General features: G+C 40.6%; 1 protein-coding gene across 1 annotated transcript in view; it reads left to right on the top strand.

Annotated features, from left to right (window-relative positions):
* Nucleotides 1-23,549, top strand: part of Sec23a (SEC23 homolog A, COPII component) — a 51,727-nt gene that overhangs the window by 13,157 nt on the left and 15,021 nt on the right. The window contains exons 6-15 of the mRNA XM_021178863.3: nt 157-236; nt 1,192-1,336; nt 4,730-4,888; nt 5,739-5,854; nt 7,370-7,493; nt 10,716-10,796; nt 12,467-12,556; nt 14,826-14,932; nt 18,700-18,853; nt 22,584-22,661. Of these exons, the coding sequence (XP_021034522.1) occupies nt 157-236; nt 1,192-1,336; nt 4,730-4,888; nt 5,739-5,854; nt 7,370-7,493; nt 10,716-10,796; nt 12,467-12,556; nt 14,826-14,932; nt 18,700-18,853; nt 22,584-22,661 (1,134 nt within the window). The remainder of the gene's footprint in view (nt 1-156; nt 237-1,191; nt 1,337-4,729; nt 4,889-5,738; nt 5,855-7,369; nt 7,494-10,715; nt 10,797-12,466; nt 12,557-14,825; nt 14,933-18,699; nt 18,854-22,583; nt 22,662-23,549) is intronic.

Genomic DNA, 23,549 nt, shown 5'->3' with positions numbered 1-23,549 from the left:
GTCAGCCTCCACAGCTAGACTGTTTGTTTGCCTTCTGGGAAAAGCAACCTTATGCTTATTTTGCATTTCTAATTTGTAGCACCTTCACCATCTTAAGAAGCTGATAAATAATGTGGAAGTAAGTAAACTGATCTGATCAAAACCATGTCTTTACAGGAAATGCTGGGGCTCTCTAAAGTACCTGTTACTCAAGCCACACGTGGTCCTCAGGTGCAGCAACCACCTCCTTCCAATAGGTAATTAATATAGCAAACAGAATCCTCTAGTTCAGGCAGGTACTTGGCCAAAGATATTAGGTGATATGTAATATTAAGTATTGTTAAGAATATAAGTAGATTGCAATAGTAGTATATGGCTTTAAAAAACAAACTATAACTTCTTGTGGCCATTTCTTTTTTACTGAAATGGTTCTCTTTTTTTATCATCGTGATATTAGAAGCTTAGTTTTGATGTTTGTTTTTATTTTTAATTCATAGAGTCTTTATGTGCTTTGTGAACAACTATGCAAAAATAGGCCTCAGAAGCTTTTAATTTGTCTTTACTGGTAGCTTTTTCTTGTAATCAGAGGTGCTATTACTAAAATTGAGTTAATTGATCTATATTCTAATTATTTTGGTAAACTTAGAACTTTAAATCAATTGAGAGTAATTGTCTAAGTTCCTTGGCCTGTAGCAGCACAGCAGCATCCCTGGGAGTGGTACACAGACTGTAGAGTGAGGCCTCGTAATAGCAGCCCCCTTTTCTGGGGGTCATAGTCTCATCTCATGTAGCCAGGTTGGGCTTAGACTCCATATACAGTTGATGACCTTGATCTCTTTATTGTCCTGCCTCCTCCTTCTTAGTTCTAGGACTATAGGCATGACCAGCATGTGGACCTCCTTCCTCTGTCCTTCCTCCTCTGCTTCCTTCTTTCCCTCTGCCTCCTCTCCTTCCCCCGCCCACTGGAGCATGTATTTCTGTGTCTGTTGCTGGGGATCCAGCCTAGGGTCTCACACTTGCTAGATAGGACCTCTGCTGACTGAGCTACATCTCCAATAGCAGCCTGTTTTCAAAGAAACACTCCAGTCCATTCTGCTGCACACAGAACATGAGAACTGTTGGTCTGCTGTGTATCATACTTTTTTTCTATTTTTAAGAGAAATTTGTAAAATATCAAATTGTAAATGGCTTTTGTTTACTGTTGTTTTGCAGATTCTTACAGCCAGTACAGAAAATAGACATGAATCTCACAGATCTTCTGGGAGAACTTCAGCGAGACCCTTGGCCTGTACCACAAGGAAAGAGACCGCTGCGTTCCTCAGGAGTGGCGCTTTCCATAGCTGTAGGACTGCTTGAGGTAGTAATGATGAAAGCTTAATTTTGAAATGTAAGAGTTTGTGTGCCTGTATGCATGTGCGCACATGGAAAGATGTGAGCAGACCACCATGGTGATGCTTGGTGTGGGTGTCCTTTCCTTTTTTCTTCCTCCTTTTCCTTCATCTTTACTCCACCACCATCTTTGCCATCCTTTTCTTCTGTTTTACTGCACAGTTGAGTTAGTGCTGAGCTTAACTGACAGTGGTTTAGGAGAGTTTAGCCTTCTGAATGTCGGTCTGCTGTTGTGCGCCACCATGCGTGATGGATCTTTTCTCTCATTCTGTAATCAGGGTGCAGTACTTTCTTTTCTTTTTTTTTTTCGAGACAGGGTTTCTCTGTGTAGCCCTGGCTGTCCTGGAACTCACTTTGTAGACCAGGCTGGCCTTGAACTCAGAAATCCGCCTGCCTCTGCCTCCTCCCAGGTGCTGGGATTAAAGTCGTGCGCTACCACCGCCCAGCTGTACTTTCTTTTTTTTAAAGCTCCACACAAAGAGTAGGTTGTCGCCTGTACTTATGTCTGTGAGTTGGGTATTTCTTCAGGCTTGATTAATTTCCTGCAGTAGCTGGCTCCACGAATGTAGGGAAACCCTTTACTTACGTGTCAGGATAAAGAGAGTAAACAGTAGCCACACCTGATAGAAGCAATGCATATAGCTTAGATGTGAGAGGAAGGGCATGTCTTCTCTGCACACCACACACTAGAAAGCAACGGGCTCAGCTATCCAGGAACTCCCCAAATCCAGTTTATATGATTTTCAGTTATGTCTCTGTGTGTCTGTGTGTGCATGGGAGTAGACATGCTCTTGGTGGTCAGAGGCAGAGCTGGAGTTAGGGGTGTTTGTGAGCCACCTGACATAGTTGCTGGAAATTGAACTGGGTTCTTCTGGTTGGAGAGACCTCTAGCCCCTGATTTATTTATTTATTTTAAGGTTTATTTGTTTTTATTTTGTGTTTATGAGTGTTTTGCCTGCATGTATGTCTGTGTACCACATAAATGCCTGGCTGCCCCTGGAGGCCAGAAGAAGGCATTGGTTCCCCTGGAACTGGAGTTAGAGATGATTGTGAACTGCTGTGTGGCTGCTGGGAACCAAGTTTGGGTCTTCTGCAAGAACTGCAAGTGTTGCTATCACTGAGCCATCTCTGCAGTACCCCACACCCCATGACTGGTTAGCGAAGCTTCACTGCATAGGGGAGATTGACTGCATCATGGCTAGTGGTGCTCAACTTACAATCTTTCTTTATTCTTGATCTATTAGTAGGATTGTTGTGTAAATTTACTCTAGAACCTGGTGGGCTCATGTGTTTTATTCCTCTAACACTTTCTTGGATTATACTTACTAGTTTTCTTTTATTCCCCTTTCCCCTTTCTCCTTCCTTCCTTCCTTCCCTCCCTCCCTCCCTCCCTTTCCCTATCTCTCTCTCTCTCTCTGTGCGCTCTCTGTCCTTCTTGCTCTCTTTTCCTGAGATGAGGAGGTTTCTATACTCATCATTGCTATAGGCAGCCAAGGAATGCTGACAGTGGGAAAAATAATCTTCCCCAGGAAGAGCACACCAGTTGGTTATCCAATCCCTAATGGTCTGGTTATTGTGTAGTACTGGCTGGACTGGAAAAGTATTGTCACAGAGCTCTGCCTGCCTCTGCCTCCTGAGTTCTGGAATTGAAGGTGTGCACTACTATTAAAGATGTCGTAGTCAGGGTTATTATTACCGTAATGAAAGACTATGACCCAAAGCACCTTGGGAAGGAAAGGGTTTATTTCACTCACAGTTCCATGTTACAGTTCATCATCAAAAGCAGTGAGGGCGGGAATCCAAGCTGGGCAGGAACCTGAAGGTAGGAGCTGATAAAGAAGCAAGCTATGGAGGCTTACTGGCTTGTTCCTCATGGCTTGCTCAGCCTGTTTTTTTTTTTTTTTTAATAGAATCCAGGACCACCAGCCCCCAGGGTGGCCCCACTCATAATGGGCTGGACCCTCCCCCATTAACCACTAATTAAGAAAATTCCCTACAGGCTTGCTTATAGCTAGATCTTATGGAGGCAATTCTGAGGTTCCCTTCTCTCTTAGGACCCTAGCTTGTATGAAGGTGACATAAAAACTAGCCAGCACAACTACCATGTCTGGTCCCCCTTTTTTAAATACAGGAGTTTATTTCTCTTATTGCAGAGGGAAAGTTCGTAATGGCTGGGGAAGGAATGGCAGCAGGCAGCCAGGGCAGGAAACTGAGCGGTCATGTACTCAGTCACAGCAGAGAGAGCACTGGCAGCAGTGGGACCAACTGTGAGCTTCTCCAGCAAGGCTGCACCTCCCCATAGCCTCCCAGACAGCACTGCCAGATGCAGAGCGAGGGTCCCAGTGCCTGATTGAGCCTGTGGGGGGCATTTCTAATTGAAACCACCACAAACTGTCTACTATATTTTATCTTGACTTAATTGTAGTACATCTGTACATCTAGAAATTCATCCATTTTTTTTCAGATTTCCTAAAATTGTAGAATCAAGGTTTTTTTTGATGCCCTAAAATTTCATTGGTATCATTGGTATCTGTTGGTATTTTTCCATTTTAAATAATTTTTGATTTGTTAAAAATTACAGTATAATTATGTCATTTCCCTTTTCCCCTCTACTCCTTTCAAACCCCCCCCCCCATTTTTCCAAGCCTATTTTTAATTTTGCATGTATGCGTTCTCAGAGCTGAACATTGGACATTGGATAATTGGTGTGCTTTTCCCTGAGAAGGCTATTTCCCCCCCTTTCAGCATTCCTTAGCCGTCTATAGTTCTCTGTGTATAGTTGAGGCCTTATGGGCCATGCCCACCCCTTCCATGTTAGCCTGTCTGCTGGTGTCATAGGCAGCCATGCTGATGAGACATCATGGGTGTAGCTCCTCTGACATTTCTAGGAGACACAATCTCACAACAAATTTCCTGTTCTTTTTGCTTGTAGGATCTTTCTGCTCCTTTCTCCACAATGATCCCTGAGACTTAGGTGCACGAGACAGGGTTTCTCTGTATAGCCCTGGCTGTCCTGGAACTCACTTTGTAGACCAGGCTGGCCTAGAACTCAGAAACCCGCCTGCCTCTGCCTTCCGAGTGCTGGGATTAAAGGTGTGCGCCAACACGCCCGGCTATTTTTTTTTAAAATAATGCTTTTTTTTTTTTTTTTATAAATGATTTACTTACTTATTGTATGTATGTGAGTACTCAGTACACTGTCACTTTCTTCAGACACACCAGAAGATGGCATTGGATCCCATTTCTTATCAAGTACATGTTGCTTTCTAGGAACAATACATTAAAACGCGTTGTCAGAAGTGCATATACCTGCTTTTCGTTATCCTTTGCACTGTTTGAGTGAGTTCCTTTTTTCCAATAGTGTACTTTCCCCAACACTGGTGCTCGGATCATGATGTTCATCGGTGGTCCTGCTACCCAGGGGCCTGGCATGGTGGTGGGAGATGAGCTAAAGACACCTATAAGATCCTGGCACGACATTGAGAAGGACAATGCCAAATATGTTAAAAAGGGAACTAAGGTAATTTTCACTCGTGTTTTCTTGTGAGTTTTCTGTTCATGTGACCTCACGTTCGGGGTGTTTTGCAAAAGCATCTGTTGGTGACTCTTGAGGCCTTGGTGTTGCTGCCTGTTGATGCTCTTGCTGCTATGAGGATTTTTTTTTTTTAATTCAGGCTTTTAGTTTAGTTCTCTATACTGTTTGATATTTTTGGTAGTCATTGTTAATATATTACTAGTAATTGATGTCATAATTTTTGATACTGAATGCTTTTTGTCTGCTAGTTAGGTTCCTTTTTGAGCTTGGGAATTTTATTTTATTGTAAAAATTGCAAAAACTGCTCTAAATTTGCTTATCCTCTGGTTTTATTTTATTTTTTCTCTTTTCTGATGTGTTTTTAGATAATACTTACTTGACTATAGATTTAGCTAGGAAAAAAAGTTCTGTTTTGTTCTCTTGTGTTTATATTGAACTAGAGAATGTTTTCTATACCATTGTTTAGTTTTGCTTCACTTAGGACATGTCTAAAAATAGTGGCTTTTATATCAAAGAATGTTAAAATATCAGACTTTATTTTGAGACAGTCTTTCTATGTAGTGCATCCTCCTGTCGTAGCTTCCTTCCCCAGGGCTGGATTTCCAAATGCCTGTCACTTGTTTGTCTGGAAGTCAGATTTCTAGAAATTATGTTATCAATTTTGTGAAACTATAGAAAATTAAATGTGACTAGATCATGTGTAAATCACGATGAATTATTCTTTTACTCTTAAATTACTTTGATCTGTTAATAGGAAAAAGATTCATGGGATGGCGAGGTTATATATTTGATTAGGTTTTACATATATTTTGATATTAATTAAAATAATCTGTAGCATTTTGAAGCGTTGGCTAATCGAGCTGCTACAACGGGGCATGTCATTGATATCTACGCCTGTGCATTGGACCAGACAGGCCTGCTGGAGATGAAGTGCTGTCCTAACCTTACTGGGTATGTATGTGTGTCTTTAATAATGACCACTTGCTTGCAAATGTGAGCCAACGCTGACAGCTCAGGAAATGGAAAGCGCGTTGTCAATGTTTGCTAACAGCATTGCTGTGCGTTTGGAGCTCATGTCTCATTTGTTTTTCTTTGAAAAGACAGGATTATTAAGGTACAAGTTCTTTTGAAAAAGTTTATTATAAAGTTACTAGGTTGTTTTAGTAGTGTTTTGAGATAGAAAACCATGAAATTTATCCACTTAAAATGTATGATAAGGTTGTAGTATGTTCACAAGGTATATGGTCATTATTATGATTGAATTTAGAACATTTGCAATGGCCCTGGAGAGACTTTGCTTGTTACCTGTCAATCTCCGTTCCTCCTCCTTTCTCACTCCGCCCTCCTGCCCTAGGCAACACCACTCACCACTCCTGGATGTTTCCTGTAAGTGGAGTAATAAGTGGTGTTTTGCCTGCCATTGACTTTTAGAAACTGTTTATGTGCATGAATGTATTGTCTACATAAATGTATGTGCACTATGTGCCTTGCCTGTCTGGTACTCAAGGAGGTTAGAACAGGGGTTGACTCCCCTGGAACTGGAATGACAGGTGATGTTGAGCAGCCTTGTCGGTGCTGGGAACTGAACTGGGTCCTTTGCAAGGGAAACAAATGCTCCTGGCCGCTGAAGCATCTCTCCAGCCCCACGGACATCTTTTATTCTGTGTGCTTACTTTATGCATATTTAAGATGTGCCAGGATTTCCTTTTATTGCTAAATAAAAGTGAAGTAGGGGTTCAGCTTCATTAATATTCTCTTAGATATTTACCTAAGGAAATGTCAACAAGCAGAAAGTAAAGGCCCTGGTCAGCTGTGCCAGGCACACAGATACAAACCAACGCAGGGTGGAGAGTAAGCACTTCAGCATTGTGCAGCCTTTGAAAGCCTTACTAAACGTGAAAGCTGAGCTAGAGCCAATTGGAAAGACAACAGGAGGCGAGACTTGGGAGCAGCTGGTATGGACAAGAGCTGCTCAGGTATTAACTGGTACAGATAACTTGTGTTTCCTGTTTGGACCACACTTTGAGAATCAGCAAAAATATAGACAACTTTTATAAACGCCAACTGTGAAAAGGAGCAGTCTTAAGTAAATGATGCATTATCAAGCATATTATAAGATGAATAATCTTAGATGATGCATACACAAGGAGAAAATCTGGCTGTAGGCTGCTCAGTGAGTAAAGGCTCTGATGGCATGGTGGGAGGGAGCTGGATACTTGGGACACACAATGTGGACGGATGGTGGAAAGTTGTTTTCACACCTACAGATGAACACTGTGTCATGTGCACACCCTACACACAGTGAGTAAGGGTAATTAAAAATTATTAATAGAAATAACATTAATAACATTTGTTTTGGGGAATATCTTTACTATTTGTTCATAGTCTAAGTAATTTATTTTTTTCTGGTAATACAGGAGCCCAGTTAATTTGTTTTGTATGTTGTGTTTGCCTTTTTCTGTGCAGAGGATACATGGTAATGGGTGACTCTTTCAATACTTCCTTATTCAAGCAAACTTTTCAAAGAGTCTTCACCAAAGATATACATGGCCAGTTTAAAATGGGCTTTGGTGGCACATTAGAAATAAAGGTAAGAACCCAGACTTGACATGTGTGATATGTCTATCAGTTGAGACCCTTGAAGGCGGTGGCAACTGTGAAATATTAGTTAAGTTCAGATGAACTTTAAAAAGTAATGGTTACTTTAGAACTTTGAGTTAGAGACTTTGTTTCCCAGAAAGAGGTGTTGTCATTATGTGTACAGGAGACTGGGATTGTTTTGAATGATGGTAAAGTAATGTAAGTTACCTTTCTTCTATTGGATATTACTGTTTCTTAGAGCTGAGTCTCATTCAGTCTGTCTTCACTCCTTATCCTCCTCCTTCAGCTTTCCAGTTGCTGTGATGCAGCTGTGTTCTACTGTGGCTCCCACTAGACGTTATATATTTTTATACTCAATTTATATGTTAGGTTTTTTTGTTTATTCGTTTGCATTGTTTTTTTGAGACAGGGTTTCTCTGTGTAGCTCTGGCTGTCCTGGAACTTTAGACTTGCCTTAAATGTAGATATTCATCTGCCTCTGTCTCCCAATTGTCTGGGATTAAAGGTGTGCTTCCCTATGCACAGCATAGTTAGATTTTTGTTTGTTTGAGACAGGGTTTCTCAGTGTAGCCTTGACTGTCCTGAAACTCACTCTGTAGACCAAGTTGGGCTTGAACTCACAGAGATCCGCCTGCCTCTGCCTCTTGAGTGCTGGGATCAGAGGTGTGCACAACCCCCACCTGGCTATGTTAGTTTTCTATAATGGTGGAAATTATCTAATTTGAGAGGAAATTATTCTTTTGCTTTATGATTAGTGTTGGGTGTACAAGTCCATCATAAATTTCAAATTTTGACTTAAAACACTTGGAAGGCCTATTGTTAATTACATGTATATTACAAAACCATTGGTTTTGAATTTTCATTAAACATATCTTATTGGCATTTCATTAATGGCTTACTATGTAGTCGGCATGATGGTAGGAAATTGTAGAGATATGATTGGGTTTCTAAGGTGGAGGTCTTGTTATAGGGAAACTTAATTTTGAGCGATTTAAAGACTCCGAGAGGAGCCCCTCGCTCAGGCCTCGGGACAATAGCGGACACCCGAGAACTCACGAGAGACCAAGCTTGATATAAACCACATGAGGCTTTATTTGGGGAAAGCCAGAGCTCTGGGATGACTCATATCCTACACAGGGGTAGAGGAGTCAACCTTGAGGGGAAAGGGGTCCCAGTTTTTATAGGCCCTCAGGGGAGAAAGGAGAAGAGGGGAGTAGGGATTTCCAGATCTAAACAATGTCTATTCTCAAGAAATGGGTATGGGAGGAGTACAAGGAAAGAGTCTGGTGCAGGTGTAGCAACTCCGGCTTGGCCTGGCTGTGGTTGCTGGGGAGATTTTCTGACTCTTTTCCAGCAACCAATATCACAAACACCTGGCAATTGGCTTGATCAATCAGTGAGCACACACATGGGTCAAGGAATGGTCAAAACATTGGCAGACACACGGTTCAAGGAGTGGCCAGAGCATTGTGCACCTCTATTTTTCTAAATCAGTGAAGCTAGTTCTGCTAACAATAACATCCATCTTGCCAATTTCAGGGCTTCTGTGACCTTTTACATTCTGTCAGGATCTTTCAAAATCATATGTGATTTCATAAACTAACAGTAGAAAACAAAGTGATGGAGAAGTTTAAGGAGAGAATCAACAGCTCCATTGATTCTTGGGTGCCTCCTTATCCCAGGTCTCTGTCTTTTCCTGGAGATGCTCTCACCTCCCCACCCCTGTCAGTTACAGATTTCCATTCATTCTTATGGCCATGTGGCCATCCCTCCTGTTCCTCCCCACTCCTGATTCTGAACTCCTGTTCCTCCCCACTCCTGATCCTGAACTCCCCAACCAACACTTCTCCCCATCCCCTCTCCCACCCAGCACTCACAGCTGGAGGTGGGGGCTATCCTAAAAGCTGTTGCTTGCGTGTGGGATATGTTCTAGATGGGCTGCCTTGCCTGGCCTCAGTGGGAGATGATGCACCTACCCTCACAGAGACTTGATATGCCAGGGTGGGGGAAACTCAGGGGAGCGTCCACCTACTCAGAGGAGAAAGGAAGGAGGGATGGGGGAAGGAATGTGGGAGAGGGTGGCTGGGATGGAGGGCAGTGAACAGGATGTAAAGTGAATGAGAAAAAAAATACTAAAAAAAAAAATTAATTAAAAAAAATAAAGAAGAGAATTGAGAGCTGTGCATGGTGGCTCATGCCTTTAATCCCAGCACTCAGGAAGCAGAAGCAAGCAGTTCTCTTGAATTCAAGGTCAACTTGGCCTACAGGGTAAGTTCTAGGACAGTCAGGACTACACAGAGAAACCTTGTTTTGAAAAAGAAAATGAACAAACAAACAAAATCCTAACAAACAAAAAAGAGAAGTGAGTTTATCCAGGATACCGTTTATTCCAGGCGAATGTGGCTTATAGTGTTTTCTGAATGATGAGAGGAAATTAATTTTATTCAGGAGACCAACATAAAATGTTTAGAGTTGAGAAGAATGCCTTGTGAGAGTGGGTGGTTGAAATATAAGAACCATATATAGGTGGTGGTGGCGCACGCCTTTAGTCCCAGCACTTGGGAGGCAGAGTCAGGAGGATTTCTGAATTTGAGGCCAGCCTGGTCTACAGAGTGAGTTCCAGGACAGCCAGGGCTACACAGAGAAACCCTGTCTCGAAAAACAAAACAAACAAACAAACCCCCCCCCCCCAAACCCCATAGTATTAATTATGTGAGCTGTTGTAGATTGGAGATGCATAGATCTGTCATTTGTAGGTTAAGGAAGAATCATGTTTCTTTGTATAATCTGGCTGTCCTGGAACTTGCTATGTAGACACTGGCCTCAGCCTCACAGAGATCCACCTGACTTTGCCTCTAGGTGCTGGAATTAAAGGTGTCCACATTCTAAAGTCCATGAGTTTTAGAATTCATGGACTTTAGAATTTTAAATATGAAGATTGTCTTCTATTTTGAAACTCTTATAAACATCTGAACTTAACATTTTTATTACATTTATTTGTGTGTACGCACATGCACATGCACACCCACATGCCATGCTACAATGTTTGTGTGGAGATGTGAGGACAGCTTAGGAGTCAGTTCTTTCCTCCTACCCTGTGACTCCTGGGACTCAGACTCAGGCTTGGGGGCACGTACTTTATCCACTCAGCCATCTTGCCAACCCTAACTTCATCTTTAGGGAACCAAATGTATCATGTTCTTATTTTCAGACTTCAAGGGAAATAAAGATTTCAGGAGCTATTGGACCCTGTGTGTCTCTTAATTCTAAAGGACCTTGCGTGTCTGAAAATGTAAGTAATGTTTGTTCTAAAAAAATATAGCTAATTTCTAGGCTAGTGCAAAGAGAGATTCATCATGGAAGGCTCTACCATTTCTTTGAAGTTGTGTGGCTGACCTTCCATCAGTATGTTTGCATTCGTGCTTCTTGGCACACAGGCTACTGCCAAGGCTCTATTGTATATGGTTAAGCGAGTCTTTGTCTTAGTGCTTTGAAATAAGTTTAGAAATTTTTAGGTTTCTGAAAGGCAACATTAATTCCAAGTGGTTTTTGTCACTAGAATTAGCAACAGAGCAACCAAGTCAGAGGAGTTTAAGTTTCAGCTCCTTTCTTTCCTCTGCCTGTTGAGAGATTATAATGCATTTCAGAATTAGTGTCATGTGGCTGCAGCTAGGATGATAAGATAGTACAAGGTAGATAACCAGCTTTCAAAAATGACAAAGATACAAAATCAGTTTACATGCTGTCTGTATGGTAAGGACCTGTGTCTAAAGTTTCTTGGCCCTTAGAATGCTTATAATGCAGAGGGCCTATTCATATATACATATGTAGAGTCCTTTATACAGATAGGGAGTGGGGTGGAAAGGTAAGGAATTGGTTGGTTGATCCTTCATTAAAAAGTGCTTGCTTCAAAGGACCTTGTATCCTTTTTTAAAATTTTTAAAAAATTTTTTAAATATATTTTATTACGTATTTTCCTCAATTATATTTCCAACGCTATCCCAAAAGTCCCCCATACCGTCCCCCCTCTCCCCCATTTCCCTACCCACCCATTCCCATTTTTTTTTTTTTTGGCCCTGGCGTTCCCCTGTACTGGGGCATATAAAGTTTGTGTGTCCAATGGGCCTCTCTTTCCAGTGATGGCCGACTAGGCCATCTTTTGATACATATGCAGCTAGAGTCAAGAGCTCCGGGGTACTGGTTAGTTCATAATGTTGTACCACCTATAGGGTTGCAGAGCCCTTTAGCTCCTTGGGTACTTTCTCTAGCTTCTCCATTGGGAGCCCTGTGATCCATCCACTAGCTGACTGTGAGCATCCACTTCTGTGTTTGCTAGGCCCCGGCATAGTCTCACAAGAGACAGCTATATCAGGGTCCTTTCAGCAAAATCTTGCTAGTGTATGCAATGGTGTCAGCGTTTGGAAGCTGATTATGGGATGGATCCCTGGGTATGGCAGTCTCTAGATGGTCCATCCTTTCGTCACAGCTCCAATCTTTGTTTCTGTAACTCCTTCCATGGATGTTTTGTTCCCAGTTCTAAGAAGGGGTACAGTGACCCCACTTTGGTCTTCATTCTTCTTGAGTTTCATGTGCTTAGCAGATTGTATTATATATCTTGGGTATCCTAAGTTTTGGGCTAATATCCACTTATCAGTGAGTACATATTGTATGAGTTCCTTTGTGATTGTGTTACCTCACTCAGGATGATGCCCTCCAAGGACCTTGTATCCTTTTAGTTTATTTAGTAAACCTTTTAATATTCTTAATATTTTATCATGTAAAATCGCTTAAATTTACTTTATGTGTTTGTGATATAGTGTTAAAAATTTTAAGCTTTTAACATTTACTGAATTAATCTGAAAGGTGTGTGTTTTTCCTTACCAGAGGCGTATCCCTGCTCTTCTTATATATTAATAAATAAGGTTCTTTAGCTTTCAAACTCCTTGTTTTTTATTTTTGCAGGAGATTGGAACAGGTGGCACTTGTCAGTGGAAAATCTGTGGCCTCAGTCCCACGACAACCTTAGCCATATATTTTGAAGTTGTTAATCAGGTATGACTGCCTATCCTTAAAAACAAATTTATTTTCATTTTCATTTATTTATTTATTTTTGGTATTTTGAGACAGGGTATATAGCTTTGACTATCTGGAACTTATTATGTAGATCAGGCTGGCCTTTGAACTTACTGAGATGCCTCTGCCTCCTAAATCCTGGGATAAAGGTGTGCACCACTGTGTCTGGCTGACTGCATTTTAATACTGGAAGGTAAACAGATACTTAATTTAGACACTGAATCTTTCATATGAATTGCAGGATTTATTTTCTAGTTCTGTGAGCCATGCCATTGGAATTTTGATAAGTTAGCAGTAAATCGGTAGATTGCATTGGGTAGTGTAGATATTTTAACAATACTGACTTTTCCCGTCCAAGAACAAAGATATCTTTCCATTTGTTTATATTTTTGTTTAATTTCTGTCAATTTTGTTTGGATTTATTTATAGTTGTTTCATTTTATTGCTATTGTAGATGGGATTATTCCCATAACTCTTTCTTTCTCAGTAGTGCTGGGGGTTGAACCCAAGTCTTGACTCTTGCTAGGCAGATGTTCCTTCCATGACTGAACTCTCCATGCCTAGCCCTTGATTTCCATTTAGAGAATTTGGTATAGATGTATAACAGTGTTACTGTTTTTTCTTTTTTTGTTTTTAAATAGACACAGTCTTCTGTAGCCATGCTGCCTTGAATTTCCTGTGTAGGTGATGATGTCCTTGAACTTCGGGCCCTCTACTTCTCAAGTGCTAGGATGCCAAAATGCCTGTTTTGTTTTTGTTTTGGAAAGTAATTATTTTAAAATTATGTGTATGTGTGTGGGTTATGTGCCTATATGTGCATGTGCCCACAACAGCCAGAGGCATCAAGTTCCTGTAGCTAGAGCTTAGGTGGTTGTAAACCATCATCCAGTGTGGGTTCTACAGATCAAACTCGAGTCCTCTGCAAGAACAGTATTCTCTCTTAATATTGTCGTCTCTCCAGCTCCTCCCTCCCCTGACTTTAAAGAGCAGTTGTTTTCATTATTTTTAATAATTCTTGGTTGAGTGTGTAGAGATTTCTGCATGAGGGATAGTCATGTCATTTGCAGTGTCAGTTTGACATCCTGTATTCCAATGTTGATGCTTTTTCTCCTGCCTGATTTTGTGGCTAGGACTTTTTTTAGTGACAGTGGTGAAATGGGAATCCTAATTTTATTCTAGATGTTAGAGAGACACTTTCAGTTTTCCCCCTTAGTGTGATGTTAGTTATAACCTTTTAATGCATGGCCTTTGTTATGTTGGGATAGAGTCCTTCTATAAAATGTGTTTAGCATTCTTATCATTAAGGAGTGCTTAATTTTATCAAATGCCTTTTCTGCATCTATTGAGATGACATATGGTTTTTGTTTTTCATTTTAATGATATGGTGCTATCATATCATTCATTCAAGTGCATATATTGAGTCAATCCACAGGGAGAATCCCACACTGAGAAGATTAGTATTAGTTCTTTGTTGTCAACCTACTTGGTGATGTAAACCTGGGAGAGTGGCCCTAAAAATGAGGTAGAATGAAGTCTCATGCAGCAACCAACTTTATTCAGAGCATCAGTCAATTTATACTAAGGGTTAAGAAGCGTCACCTGAGTAAAGTGTCAGTGACAAGGACAAGCTGCAGGTGGTGAAAACATGTTTTTCTGTAGAGGAATATAAACAATAGCCGGCTGTAATGACTAATCTAAAGTGACTACTCACTCCTGTCTGCTCACTTGGAACAGGCATGAAAACCCATTCTAAGGACAGCTTGTGTGATGGAGGAACAGAGATGATAAGACTCATGTCTCGTTAGCTCAGTTTTCTCATCCGGTCTCAGAAATGTCCTCACACAGCTTTGTGAGACTGTGGACTATGTTCTGACGGTTCTTTCAATATTTACTGGGCTCCGTCAGTAGTGAAGGCATCCGACACTGGGCCTTTATTTCATTCTTACATTTATTTTATATGTGTGAATGTTTTGCTTGCACGTATGCATGTGCACTATCTGTGTGCCTGGTGCCTGCAGAGGCCCGATGAGAGTGTTCGATGACTGAGGGTTGTGAGCCACTGTCTGGGTGCTGGGAACTGAACCTGCATCCTCTGGAAGTGCTCTTGACTGCTGGGCCATCTCTTCAGCCCCTGGCTTTTCCTTGTCCTACAGTGATTTTCTTAGTGGTAGAGAGTATGTTATTTTTGATACTGTGACATTACCATGATAGATTTTTGCTTAGTTCTTCTTTATTTTTATGCATACAGCATAATGCTCCAATTCCTCAAGGAGGACGAGGTGCAGTCCAATTTGTGACCCAGTATCAGCACTCAAGTGGCCAGAGACGCATCCGAGTGACCACAATTGCTAGGAAGTAAGTTATTTACTTATTTATTTTTTAATTAGAGATGTAATTTATATATAAAAACTATTTTAGGTCATACTCCCAAGCTGGGTTTCTGAGTAACATTTATGCCTAGAAAAATAAACATTTGTGATTAAGGGCATTTTATGTCTTTTAAGCCTAGCTTATTTTGTAGAATAGTCAATGACAAGTATAATAGCAGTTTTTTTGTTTGTTTGTTTTTTGTTGTTGTTGTTTTTTTTTTTTTTTTTTTTTTTTTTTTTTGAGACAGGGTTTCTCTGTATAGCCCTGGCTGTCCTGGAACTCACTTTGTAGACCAGGCTGTCCTGGAACTCAGAAATCTGCCTGTCTCTGTCTCCCAAGTGCTGGGATTAAAGGTGTACACCACCACTGCCCAGCTATAATAGCAGTTTTTAAAAGTACTCCTAGGGGTGGGGAGGGAGGCCAGTTGGTAAGTAAGCATGCGGACCTCAAGTTGGTCCCCAGAACATGGGAAGAACAAAAAGCTAGCTGTGCTGGAACCCATGTGCAATTGCAGCTCTGGGGGATGGAGACAGGCGAATCCTGGGTAGCTAGCCTAGCTTATCTGTGGAGTTCCAGGTCAGGGAGAAAGCCTGTCTTTAGAAAACAATATTTTACCAGACTAAGATATCTTACTCTTATTTACTATCTGGGAACATTTAAAAATTGTTGGATGAGAGAAAATTAAAAACAGAGAAAGGGGCTTGCCTTAGTCATTGATTTATTGCTGTGAAGAGATACCGTAACCATGGTAGGTCTTGTAAAAGAAAACATTTAATTGGGGCCTACCTACAGTTCAGAGGTTTAGCCCACTTGTCAGCGCAGCAGGGCACATGGCAACACATAGGCAGACATGGTGCTGGAAAAGTGGCTGAGAATTTTACATCCAGATTCATAGGCAACAGGAAGTGAAAGCCACTGGGATTGGCTTGTCAAAAGCCCGCCCACCACCTGTTGATATACTTCTTCCAACAAAGTCACACCTACTCCAAGAAGGTTTCACCTCATAATCCCTTTCAAGTAGTGCCACTCCCTAATGCATTCAAATATATGGACCTAAGGGGGCCATTCTTATTCTAACTACCCCAGGGCTGGAGTCCTGACTCAGCATTTAAGAGTTCTTGCTGCTCTTACAGAGGACTATTGTTTGGTTGTGTCTCCCCCAGCCCCTCCCCCTCATACCCATGTTCGATTGTTAATAACTACTAATAACTCCAGCTCCAGGAGACCTGACACCCTGTTGCCACTGTAGACATCTGTGCTCTTGTGTGTATACATATATACAGATATATACACATACACATGAATAAAAATAAAACTTAAAAGGCTGAAAAAATTAAATTTGTCACTATAAAATATATTACATATAAAGTAACATATATTAAAGTAATATATATGGTTTAGGGGATGGGTCAGTGGGTTCAATCCTTCCCTGTACATGAGTTTGATCACTAGAGTCCATGTGGAAAAGGTAGACATGGTCTGTGCTTGTAATCCCAGTGTAGAGGAAGCAGAGACAGGAATATCCCTATGGCTTGCCTATCCAGACACTCTAGGCTAATTGGTGAGCTTCATGCCAAAGAGCTACTGTCTCAAAGGAGATGGATGGTGCTCTCAAGAATGTATCCAGGGTTGTCCTCTGGCCTCCATAGGCATCTGGACACAGTGCATGTACACGCCCCACATGACCATACAAGTACAACAACTTACATACAAGACTTACACAAAGACTTGCCAGTCTTGTATAGGATGAGATGCTTTGCATCTAGGATCAGCAGAAGTATTAAAAGCAAACCAATCCTCCCAGAATTATGTCTTTGAAATTAAAAAAAAGGTTCTATCTAAAGAAAGTTTGACTGGATTAAGTTTATAGAACATATGACCTTCTTTGGGCAGCAGAGGCATGAAGAGCTATTTCTGTGAGTTTGAGGCCAGCCAGGCTCACACAGTTTATAATACTATTAACTCCTCAGACTGAAATTCTCACTTTAACTTTTAAATTTTTTTCCCTGTATGTATATGTGTGTGTGTGTATGCATGGGTGCACCAAGCGTGATCATGTGGAAACCAGGGGTCAGTATCAAGTGTCGTTTTCTGTCACTCTCCATCCTAGTGCTTGAGGCAGGAAATCTCTTCCTGAATGAACCTGGAGCTCACTGTTTGCCCTAGGTTGGTGGTCAGCAAGCCTACGGGATTGCTGCCTGCCTGTGCTTTCCTAGCAATATTGCAGGCATGCCCCTGCATGAGCTTCTTACATTAAGAATTATATAATATCTATAGATGTGTAGGTATCTCTCCTAGGAAGCTGACTTGGGCTCTTTGAGAATGGTATAGTTGGATTATATGGAAGTTTAAAAAATACTTTTATTTTTGAATTTCGTGTGGGGGTCTGTGTAGTACAATTTTGAGTACAGGTATCTGTGGAGGTAGGAGGAGGACAGCACAGCAGGGGCTGGACTTACAGGCAACTGGGAGCTCCTTGATGTGGCTTCTGGGAGCCGAATTAGGACCTCTGGAAGAGCATCCAGGTTCTTAATTGATGAGCCATCTCTCAGCCCTAGAAGTTCTAGTTTTAATTTTTTGAGGAACCTTAAAACCTACTGTGTTTCATGATCTTAGAGACAGGATCTCCTTTAGTCCAGGCTGGCCTCAAATTTGCCGCGTAGTTGAGCCTGGTTTGAACTCCTGATCTTTTGTCTCCAACTCCCAAGTAATGGGATTATAGGCTTGTATTCCCATACTCAATTCTCTTACTTAATTTTGATTCATCTTGGTCAGTGTATTAACAGGGAGAAAAGTACAACAGTTTTAATTTATGTGATTTCTATCATTTATTGATTTCTATCTAAAGACTAATGAGAATAAAATTCTGATGTTTTGTCCTTCAGTGTAACAAATGACACTAAGATTGAAAATAAAACCTTTACTTTTGTAAATTCATTTTTTGTTTTTCTAAAATTGAATACATTAAAATTCATCATAGAGGGGGCTGGAGAGATTACTCTGTGGTTTAGAGCACTGGCTGCTTTTCCAGAGGTTCTGAGTTCAATTCCCAGCAACCACATGGTGGCTCACAACCATCTGTAATGGAATCCGATGCTCACTTCTGGTGTGTCTGAAGGCAGCGAAAATGTACTCATATACATTAAAAAAAAATCAGCATAGACTTACAGTTTATGCAAATGTATATGGTATTTTTTAATCTAGTGTGTGTGTATATATGAACTCCTAAGTTCTTAGGAATGATGTCACCATAAGGATTTCTATATCGTTCACACATCTATTTTATTAAAAAAGATTTTATTTTCTCTGTGTGTGTGTGTGTGCATATGTGCCAGTCACTGTATGCAGGCAGATGTCAGAGGACAGCTCTAGGAGTCAGTTCTCTCCTTTCCCATCGTTGAGTCTGGTACTTGAGCTCAGGCTGTAGGTCTTGGTGGTAGTGTGCCTACCTGCTGAGCCATCCCCCTGACCTCTATACATTATTTTTACTTATTAAAGGCTTATTGTCTTAAAGAATATGCTCCTTTAGAGTCATTTTAGAAAACATTTTAAGGTCTGGTTTTGTTTTTAGGAAAATCAATGTAATAAACAGCTATTTGTGATACTTTAATAATGCTAATTAATCTGTGTAGTATTAGAATCTTGAAATACGAGGTGGCATTCTGTATTCTCTAAGTGTAGCTGTGTGTGGTAACTAGCTGTGGAATTATGATATAATTCAGCTATGTTTCTGTGCTTTCTTATTTCTTTAGCTGGGCAGATGCTCAAACTCAAATCCAAAATATTGCTGCATCTTTTGACCAGGAAGCAGCTGCCATTCTCATGGCCAGGCTGGCAATATACAGAGCAGAAACAGAGGAAGGGCCAGACGTGCTAAGATGGTTGGACAGACAACTCATTCGACTGGTAAGAAGTGGACATTGTGCTTTTCTCAGCTTGTCAGCTTTCATTTGTCGTAAATACCCTTTAAAGACCTTACAGTGGGTGTGGAGAACTGTTGGAAGAACTGACTGAGCAATAATAGCAGGGTTCCACTCACTTCCAGTAAACTAGAAAGCCCCTTTCCTTAAAATTGAATGGCAGTATGCAACTTACTATTTTGGCTTGTATGAAGTGAGTGTGGAAATTAATTTTTTATTAGTGATTTTATGAATTTTGTTTTTGTTTTGAGTTAGGGTCTTTGTAGCCTTGGCTGGTCTAGAACTTGCTATTACTGCTGTGTGTGTGTTTGTCTTTACTGTGGCTTTTATTTTCTGCTTTAATTTCAGTTGACTATAACAATGTAGCCTAGGCTGGTCTTAAACTTATTCCCATGTCCTGGGATTATAGGCTTAATCAGCTCTTAACACTTAATTCTTACATTATAAACTCTGTCCTGTACTTTTTCATTTACTCTTCAACTTAAATACCTTGTTGAGAATTCTCTGTTAAGGTACCAAACTCAAGAGAGGTGCCTGTCTGTCAGGTATCATGAGTGAACTTGTTTAAAGTTAGCTACTTTTGGGGCTGGAGAGTTGGCTCAGCCAGTAAGAGCACTGACTGCTCTTCAGAAGGTCCTGAGTTCAAATCCCAGCAACCACATGGTGGATCACAACCATCTGTAAAGATATCTGATGCCCTCTTCTGGAGTGTCTGAAGACAGCTACAGTGTACTCACATATAATAAATAAATAAATCTTAGGGAAAAAAAAGCTAGCTACTTTTGTAGTGCTGTTGAGATTTTTCCCTTATAAGAGCACCCCTTTCTCCCAACATGTCTTTGTGAAGAAATCAGAGTTGTGGTATTAAATGTGTCTTAAACTGAGCTTTAACTTTGTATAGCCCATCAGTGATGGGGCACTGTCAATACAAATACTGGCACAGCTCCTCGGTGGGCTCTTTGATTCTAGATGGGCATGAATATTTAAGTATCTCACCTGAGCTTCTTCAAAACAGCAGAAGAATCTCTCGTAGCCAAGAAGTTTTCTTGACTATCACCACTATCAATAGAAGATTGATACACAATCCTGAACTTCCCACCGAGACAGAGAAGCTATTCCCAGTTTATTGCACAGGCTTCTTAGCATCATGTGGCCTGTACCCAGTGCTTTGATTCAGTGCTCTGCTTTGTTTATTTTTTAAATTTATTTACATATTTTGAATGTAGGAGTGCTCTTCCTGCATGTACACCTACATGCCAGAAGAGGGCCAGAGCCACTATGTGATATTGCTGGGAATTGAACAGCCAGTGTTCCTAACCACTGGGCCAGCTCTCCAGCCCCAGTACTTTGTTTTAAATGGAACTTTTAAAAAACCTTTCTTTTTTTTTTTTTAAAGATTTATTTATTTATTATATGTAAGTACACTGTAGCTGTCTTCACACACTCCAGAAGAGGGAGTCAGATCTCTTTACAGATGGTTGTGAGCCACCATGTGGTTGCTGGGATTTGAACTCTGGACCTTCGGAAGAGCAGTCGGGTGCTCTTACCCACTGAGCCATCTCACCAGCCCTAAAAAACCTTTCTTGTGTTGGTAATTGTACTCAAGACCCCATCCAGCCAGTGTGCTGACTCCTTACCTCTTGTACTGTGTGCTGAAATAGAAGGGCTCCTGTTTCCTGTTTAAGTTGCACTTTGCCCTAGCATTTTACTGACTAATTTTACATGTTAGTGTTTTCTAGAATGTCACCAACCATGTGAGCTTTCCATGTGGCTAGTAAATTGTGCTCTGAAATGGATTGCTTTTTGAGCCTTTTCATGGAAAATGACTTTGTCTTCATAAATGTTGTGTTGTTTTAAGGGTCTAAAAGTTTAAGTGTCCAGTGTGTACACTTGGGCTGTAGCTGTGACCTGCAGTACAGTGTCCTGTCCATCTTGCTGGAGCTATTGCATTCACAGGTTGTCATGCATGACACTACAGTTTTATAGTGCACTCTGCACCATCAACTTGCATAAAACCCACTGGACACCTTCTATTGAAAAAAGATTTTTTTTTTTTTTTTTTTGTTTTTTTGAGTCAGGGTTTCTCTGTGTAGCCCTGGCTGTCCTGGAATTCACTTTGTAGACCAGGCTGGCCTTGAACTCAAAAATCTGCCTGCCTTTGCCTCCCGAAATTCATGCATCACCACGCCCGGCTAGGATTGCAATTTTTAAGTTTTTTTTTTTTTTTTTTCAAGTTTGGGCTTCTCTTTTATCTCATACCTCAACTTCACAATTATCTGTGATTACTTTTAATCTGTAATTATCTGATATATTTTTTTAAAAGAGAAACACTGATTAAAAATCATTAGGACCTAGTGAATAACCAAATGAGACCATTGCATCAAGCACAAAATTAAAGTTTCCTCACTATGCATAGCAAGCTGTTAGCCACACAGTGAACATTTTACAACATGTACACAGAGGACAGGTTAATGACAGAGCAGTGAAAAGTTTACTTTGATCTTGTGTCACATAAAGAGGAGACCAGTGGAGATAATTTGTGAGAAAGGCAGATAGAGTCTTTTTTGACTATATCTACTTTTTGTGTAACATCTATTGCCTGTTTTATTTGCCTTGGTTGTATGAGGTCCAAAACAGAATGGCATTATCCAAATATTAGTCACATTTCCTTCTCCCCAACAGAGAAAGGTCTATTTCAGCTCATGGTTCAGAGGTTTCGGTTTATGGCCTATTGCTTTAGGCCTGTGTGATGCTGCAGTAAGAAAGACTGATTCTACAGTTTTCGGCAATGATTGCTTCAATGACCAAAATGCCTCCTATTGGGCACTCTTCCTCCCACTGGTGCTGTGAGCTGGTGACCAAGCCTCCAGTACTTAGGCCTGTGGGGCAGAGACTTGCTTAACACAGTGAGGCTGGTGGCTGAGGTCATGGCTGTTGTAGTAGGAGCTCATCCTTGGGTGAGGCAGCTGGATGCCTCTTGCCATGGTCTGGAGAATACATGACCTGCTTCTCTGTTGCCTATGACATGACTTACCTCAGTCTAATTTCTGACTCTGTAAATCTTTTTCTTCACTAGGCTTGGTTTTCCTTTGACTCTTTTTCTTTTGGGCACTTTTTCTTTTTTTATGTATATGAGAACACCGTAGCTGTCTTCAGACACACCAGAAGAGAGCATCGGATCCCCATTACAGTTGGTTGTGAGCCACCATGTGGTTGCTGGGAATTGAACTCAGAACCTCTGGGAGAGCAGTCAGTGCTCTTAACCTCTGAGCCAGCTCTCCAGCTCCTTGGGCACTTTCAGTATAGCATACTTTGTACCAGAAGTTTATTTTTGTACCTCCTGTAGTGCATTGATTGTGTGTTTTTCTATCCTTGGACAGTATTGAAAAAGATATGGTGGTAGTCTTAGGAAGTTTCTGTTGGCCTCCTCCTCCTCCTATTGGCATTACATATTCTTTATTTGCTACAAAAGACATTTGCTTATAACAACAAATCTAAACATTTTAGGGTGAGTTGTTGCTGTATTTCTGAAATTCAAATAGTTTTTTTTTGGTTGTAATCAGTCCCCTGCTAAGTCAATACATAATATTCCAACTTTACCCTATGTTGAGTATCTGTTTCCCTAAAACTAGCAAATTTTTATAAATAGATTTTTAGTGGGCAGAATTTTCAGTTACTTTACCAGGAACAAATTGCTAATGTTTTATTTTATTTAGTGTCAAAAATTTGGAGAGTATCACAAAGATGATCCAAATTCCTTCCGGTTTTCAGAAACATTTTCTCTTTATCCTCAGGTAAGTAGGTCAAAGGCCACTTTCTTTTCCTTTATTACCGGTAGCATTGAGTTTCATCTTTTTTGTTGTTTGTCTTTTAGTAATCACATATGAACATATTTTTACTGGATTATTCTTTTAGTTAGGTAAATTTTGGGATAACTCAGAAGTTAATTTTATGCTTGTGGTAAATGATAAAATATCCCTACATGGGATATAACAAATAGTTATTATTTATTTGTGGTGCTTGGAGACTTACTATGGGTGCAAGCAAGGTTAAACCCTATTAGCTTGCCATCTGAGATAAGGGGTTCTAATTACAGTGATACCAAATACATTTATGTGGTTATTTTACCACATAATGGGATAATGGCCTATTATCATCCCCTGTGAACAGTTTTATAATGCCATGCCAGGTAAGAAGTGTGAGCTTAAACTTGCCTTACAGTTCCTTTACCATCTCTGTGTTGGTCTGCCTTTTTGTTTGTTTGTTTTTTGTTTGTTTTGTTTTCCTGTTTTTAATACAGGGTCTTGTTATGTAGCTAGGGTTAGTTTTGAACTTGTCATGTTCTTGTCTTAGTCTTCCAAGTGCTAGGACCGTAATTTTGCACCTTCAGTATTTCAGTGAAATTCATTTTTGCCTTAAAAAGCTTTGTCCTGAAACTGCAACCTTTTTTTCCCTTGTTTATCTCGTTTTTTTTTGAGATAGGGTTTCTCTGTGTAACAGAGCTTTGAGTGTCCTGTTACTCACTATGTAGACTAGGCTGGTCTCAAACTCACAGAGACCCCTTGCCTCTGCTTTCCAAGTGCTTTGATTAAAGGCATGTGTCACCACTGCCTGGCCCTTTTTTGTTTTTCTTTTGAGACAAGCTCTCCAGCTGAAATATGCCTTGCCCTTCCTGTATAGCT

This window comes from Mus caroli, unplaced genomic scaffold, assembly GCF_978045245.1.
Source record: "Mus caroli unplaced genomic scaffold, Mus_caroli_1 scaffold_14, whole genome shotgun sequence".
Taxonomy (NCBI): Eukaryota; Metazoa; Chordata; class Mammalia; order Rodentia; family Muridae; genus Mus; species Mus caroli.
The sequence above is the reverse complement of the archived record's forward strand: the minus strand, read 5'-3'. Positions and strand labels throughout refer to the sequence as shown.